This window comes from Triticum aestivum, chromosome 2D (genome assembly GCF_018294505.1).
Source record: "Triticum aestivum cultivar Chinese Spring chromosome 2D, IWGSC CS RefSeq v2.1, whole genome shotgun sequence".
Taxonomy (NCBI): Eukaryota; Viridiplantae; Streptophyta; class Magnoliopsida; order Poales; family Poaceae; genus Triticum; species Triticum aestivum.
The window spans coordinates 517,763,290-517,768,783 of record NC_057799.1 but is presented as its reverse complement, the minus strand read 5'-3'; the positions used below and the strand labels follow the sequence as shown (position 1 = coordinate 517,768,783).

General features: G+C 53.7%; 1 protein-coding gene across 1 annotated transcript; it reads right to left on the bottom strand.

The window, feature by feature from the left end:
* Positions 1-2,402: 2,402 nt before the first annotated feature.
* LOC123054162 (amino acid transporter AVT3B) lies at positions 2,403-4,280 on the bottom strand. Its single transcript, XM_044477864.1, has one exon. It carries the CDS (start codon positions 4,266-4,268, stop codon positions 2,787-2,789), a length of 1,482 nt encoding a protein of 493 aa, XP_044333799.1. The 5' UTR covers positions 4,269-4,280; the 3' UTR covers positions 2,403-2,786.
* Positions 4,281-5,494: the final 1,214 nt, after the last annotated feature.

Here is a 5,494-nt window from a genome sequence, read left to right as displayed (position 1 = left end):
GCATCCCGACCATGTGTGCTTGCTCTCCCGTTCTCTTTACAGGTTAAAGCAGGCGCCACGGGCGTGGTACCAACGTATCGCTGCCTTCCTGCAGTTGCTTGAATTCAGGTCCACTTGCTCCGATGCTTCCCTCTTTGTATATCATCAAGGAGCCGCTACTACATATTTACTGCTCTACGTCACGACATCATCCTGGCAGCATCCACTCCTGAGCTCCTTCAGCAGATTACTGCTCGTCTTCGTGATGAGTTTGCCCTCAAGGACTTGGGGCCCCTGCACTACTTCCTCGGCATCGAGGTGGTCCGACGGTCCGATGGGTTCTTTCTGCATCAGCAGAAGTATGCTCACGAGCTTCTCGAGCGCGCTGGCATGCTTAACTGCAAGCCTGCCGCCACGCCTGTCGACATGAAGGCCAAGGTCTCCGCCCTAGAGGGCTCTCCCGCGTCCGATGCAGCATTCTATCGCTCTATTGTTGGTGCCCTACAGTACCTGACATTGACGCGCCCGGACCTGAAGTAGGCTGTTCAGCAGGTGTGCCTCCACATGCACTCCCCGCGTGACTCTCATTGGGCCTTGATGAAGTGTATCCTCCGTTACATACGTGGCACCACGTCCTTGGGACTCACACTGACGGCCTCCGCCTCCACCGACCTTGTCGCCTACTCTGATGCGGACTGGGCAGGCTGCCCCGACACACGTCACTCCACCTCAGGCTACCGTGTCTACCTTGGGCCCTCACTGATCTCTTGGTCGTCCAAGCGACAGCCCACGGTTTCCCGCTCGAGTGCCGAGGCAGAGTATCAGGCAGTGACTAACGCCGTTGCCGAATGCTCCTGGCTTCGCCAGCTGCTCCAGGAGTTGCTTTGTGATGTTCACAAGGCCACGCTCGTGTACTGCGACAACGTCTCCGCCGTCTACCTCTCCACCAACCCGGTCCATCATCGCCGCACGAAGCATATTAAGCTCGATATTCACTTTGTTCACGAGCAAGTGTCCCTTGGGCGCTTTCGGGTTCTCCATGTCCCGACGGCGCAACAGTTCGCTGATGTGATGACTAAGGGATTGCCTACTCCCGTCTTTGAGGAGTTCAGGTCCAGTCTCTGCGTCTCCGGCGACGCTTCGACCGCGCGGTGGTGGGGGTGTGTGGAATATATGGTTTGCGTGTATATTGTATATCCTGGCCCACCTCCTAGTCTTTGTATAGTTGAGGTCGAGGCCCACATTGTACACCATATATACATGCTTATGCACCCGATCAATACATTGAGAGTTGCATTGCCAAAACTTATCCTTCTACACATGCAAAGATTTTTTTTTCTTCAGAGGTATCTTTATCTTCCAGATCTTCTTGTTATTATCAACTGGCACATCAGACTGGATTAACGCTCTATACGTAGACTCCACTGAGAATTGACCATTCCCATGTAGGTTCCGTCGAAATATATCAGACCCATATGACAATTGCACCGTGGACAACCGCTGGAGCAGGATGTACCACAATTGGAGTCTGGATCCAATTAAATCTCTTCTGAACGCCACATTTGGTGGAAATGATTGCATTACCGTAGCGATAGTATCACCCTTGTGACGCACAATGTTGTATAGAGCCGGATATTGTTCTCGGAGTGTGGCCTTCCCTAGCCACTTGTCCTCCCAAAATCTAATTTCCGAGCCGTCCTTAATCGAGAAGGATCCATAAGAGAAGAAATATTTCTTCGTGGCCATTAGACCCGCCCAAAAGTGAGAATCCGCGGGCTTCCAGTATACTTGGGATACCGCCTTGGAACCCACATATTTCCTTCTCAGGATGGTTTGCCATACACCATCTTGGGTCAGTAATTTAAACAACCATTTGCCAAGGAGGGCCCTATTCTTAACCTCAAGGTCATGAATGCTCAACCCGCCTTGGTGTTTGGGACGGCAAACCACACTCCATTTAGCTAGTCGATATTTCTTTCTCTCGCTATTTTCTTGCCAAAAGAATCTTGATTGGAAATAATTCAATCTACGTAGAACTCCTTTCGGCAACTGGAAGAAGGAAAACAAGACATCTATGTTTGTTTCTTATGATGACCACATATGTACTCTTTGTAATTCATCTGTCTAGTGAAATATATGTGATTAATAGTAAAAAAACACATATGCCTGCATAAATGTGGTCAGTGCCCATTTTAGCCGGTTTTGCTCTTTGGTGAAAAATCAGTATGAAATATAGCCGAAAAATAGACAGAGAACTTGAACAGAGGACAAAAAAATCAATCAGTGACCGTTCAAGCAAAAACTGATCGCCACTTTCAGAAAGGAAACTCTGAAGGGTGGGCAGCTCTGCAGTCCCCGGTGTAATTTTACTTCAAGCATCATGCATCAACACGAGAACTCCACAGATCACTGCGAAATAGAGATAAACGAAACAAGATCTTCTATCTGTAAGAAAAACAAAACCTACACAATCCACATCCTTTCAGAACTAGGCAAATTTGCTCAAACATACCCTAACAATTTTAGACAAAAAGAACATCTTGCATAGTAACATAAATACTCTGGTACAACACACAGGTTCGTTGTGGTCGCTTGATCCTTGGGACATCTATTACAATACAGATTTCGCCGTGGGATACCATGAGGGCCTATGCCATTTGCCTCTTCTTTACAAGCAATGCAAGGGACCAGATACTACCATGCCCAACTCGACATGGCAGCTGAACTGGACGGGTCTCAATGCTAATTACAGTAGTGTACACTTGAGCATTCCCGAAGAATCCATGTCCTTGTTGATGCAGTGATGCTTACGCGTTGGAAGCACCAAACATGTGCGCGAGTGACGTCCATGTCCCGGACGCCGAGAGCGCCAGGCCGACGACGATGACAGCCACATCAGCGATGAGCGCAGGCCACCCGATCTCGGCGCCTAGCACCTTCATGTGGAATGCGGCCGGCAGCACGAACCCGAGCAGGACGCAGACGCTGCTCCCGACGAGCGAGAGGAAGTCGGCGAAGTTGGGCACGAGCATCGCCATGAGCCCCACGAACACGACTAGGATCCAGCGCAGCCACCAGGCGTAGCGCTTCCCGTAGAGCAGGCGCTCGGCGACCTCGTACACCGGGTTCATCATCACCGGCATGGTGAAGAAGAGGTTGATGCAGAGGCCCAGCTGCACGGTGACCGACAGCCACCCGGCGCCGAGGTTGGTGGTGATGATGTCCCGCGTGGACGCGCCGAAGGCCAGGTAGCCCATGGCGCCGAACAGCCCGTACATGACGGCGATGAACACCATGGACAGCCCGAGCGTGCCGCCGAACTTGCGCTTGTCCGCGGCCTCCGCCTCCAGCGGCAGGACCATGCCGATGCCCTCGAACGCGTAGACGGCGACGCCGAGGCCGTAGAGGAGCTCGGCGGGGCCACCGAAGGCGAACACGGGGGGCCTTTCTGTGAGCCACGTGGACACGTCCTGGCCAAGCACGACGCCCATGGCGCCGAGATCCACGACGTCGGCGAAGATGCTGAGCGGCGCGAGGAGCGTGAGCGTCTTGATGGAGTTGAGCCCGAGCTGGAACGGAAGCATGACCCAGATGAAGAGCGCCTTGGCCGTGAGGAGAGGCGAGGACTCGAACGGGTCCCCGATGGGGTGGAGGTGCGCCAAGGTGTTGGCGATGAAGATGAGGTAGCCGACGCAGAAGCTGGCCTGGCTGAGCACTAGCATGGCGTCGACGGTGTGGCGGCCCGCGGCGCCGTACACGGCGGCGCCCAGGTCGCCGAAGGATGCGATCTTGGGGTGCTCGTCGGCGAGGCGGCGGCGGCAGCCGACGAGCAGCATCATGCAGTGGAAGGTGAGCCCGGCCACGGCGAGGAGCAGGATGGAGCCCGCCGCCCAGCCCGTGCGGGAGAAGGTGTAGGGGAGGCCCAGCACGCCCGATCCGACCACCGCGATGAAGACGTTGGCGAAGGTCTTGGGCTGCGACGACAGGCGCGCGCCGACGCCCGCGCCGCCGTGCTTCGGCAGCAGCGCCGCCGCGTCGAGGCCGGAGGAGGAGGAGCTCGCCTCCTTGTCGAACCCCATGGCGGGCGAGGACCCGAATCGGACGCAGGATCGAATTGGCTGGTGAGATCTCTTGCTGCTCGAGGCGATTGAGCTTACTACAGTGACGTGTTGGGTGCCCAGGAAATTGGGGATTTGGGGGCAGCCTCGGTCGTTAAAGCTGCCGTTCTGTGAAGGGGAACGAGGTGCCGTGGACTTTCTTTTGGGGAAAATAGCATGGACTTGGTCCATGGAAATGCTACGATGGTGCTCTAGTTCTATACGTCTTGTGGTGGGTACCGGTGCGTGAGTTCTCTATGTAGACCGCCGGCGGGTGGAGTGGTGGACTCACCTCCTGCTGTTGGCGAGCTGCCGGAATTGTATCGGACGAGCACACTGGTCGGCGGGACTGGTTCAGTGCTCGTGGCTTATGAGTTATGACCAAATTGTAGGTTCGTTAAGGCATCTCCTCTCTCTCAAATCACCCGCATCCATCCAGACCAGGTTATCCGAACTCGTTTTAATAACAATGATACTCGGTCCGGACGTCCATTTTTCCGTAAACCGGAAGGGGGGCGTTGCTAGAGTCCGGACCACCGCCACATAGTACTCGGACACCCTCGACCCACTTAAGTCTCACTTCTGGTCCACTTTTCTTCCACTCCTCCTCTATACCCCTGTTACTTTGCATCCGCACCCTCCTCGTCCGGCGTTGTCAATGCACCTTTCCAGCCACCGCACATGCATCATAGGACATTCGCAACCGCCACCAATGCGCCTGCCCTCCTTGGACTATGTTGCCATCCACCCAGGATCCCTCGATAGCCAGATACCCTTCGCCCCCTTGCCGGCAACGTTCATGACGGACACCATGCCCGGCAGGTGTTCTGTCAAATGCCATTGAGCTTTTTCTTTTGGACTTCTCGTTGTTCTCAAGCACGATGGATGAGTACTCAGTGAAGGAGGATGGGTTGTGCGCGATGCGTGGGTGGCCGTATCTGTGGGCTTTGTAGGCATGAACTCAAGGGGCTCGATCTTTTGGAGGGCATGCATGGTTCGTTTCATGTGCGAAGCACTTCGCGCCCCATGACATGCATATCATCCATGAACGCAATGTGAGATCAATATCTCATCGATGGTACACCATATACAACTCCGTCACAAAGTTTTGCGACGTGGTTGAACGAGTGGAGAAAATGTGCCCATTGGGTGCGCCAACGATTGAGATTGTAAGTTTTGCTTCTTGGTGCTCTACATGTTGGTTACTTCATTTATTCACTCAATGTTGCTCTACCATTGTATAGCTTGCATGCATCATCGTGATGTACTATAGGACTGAGGGCTGGCCATTGACGCACATAAATTGTTGGGTTAAGCTCAAGGGGCAACCTGTGTGGGACGACATGTGCCACTACGATTCAAGTATCTTTAAATTCAAAAAACGTCTTGAACATATTGTTATCTCGTGAAATTTGAAC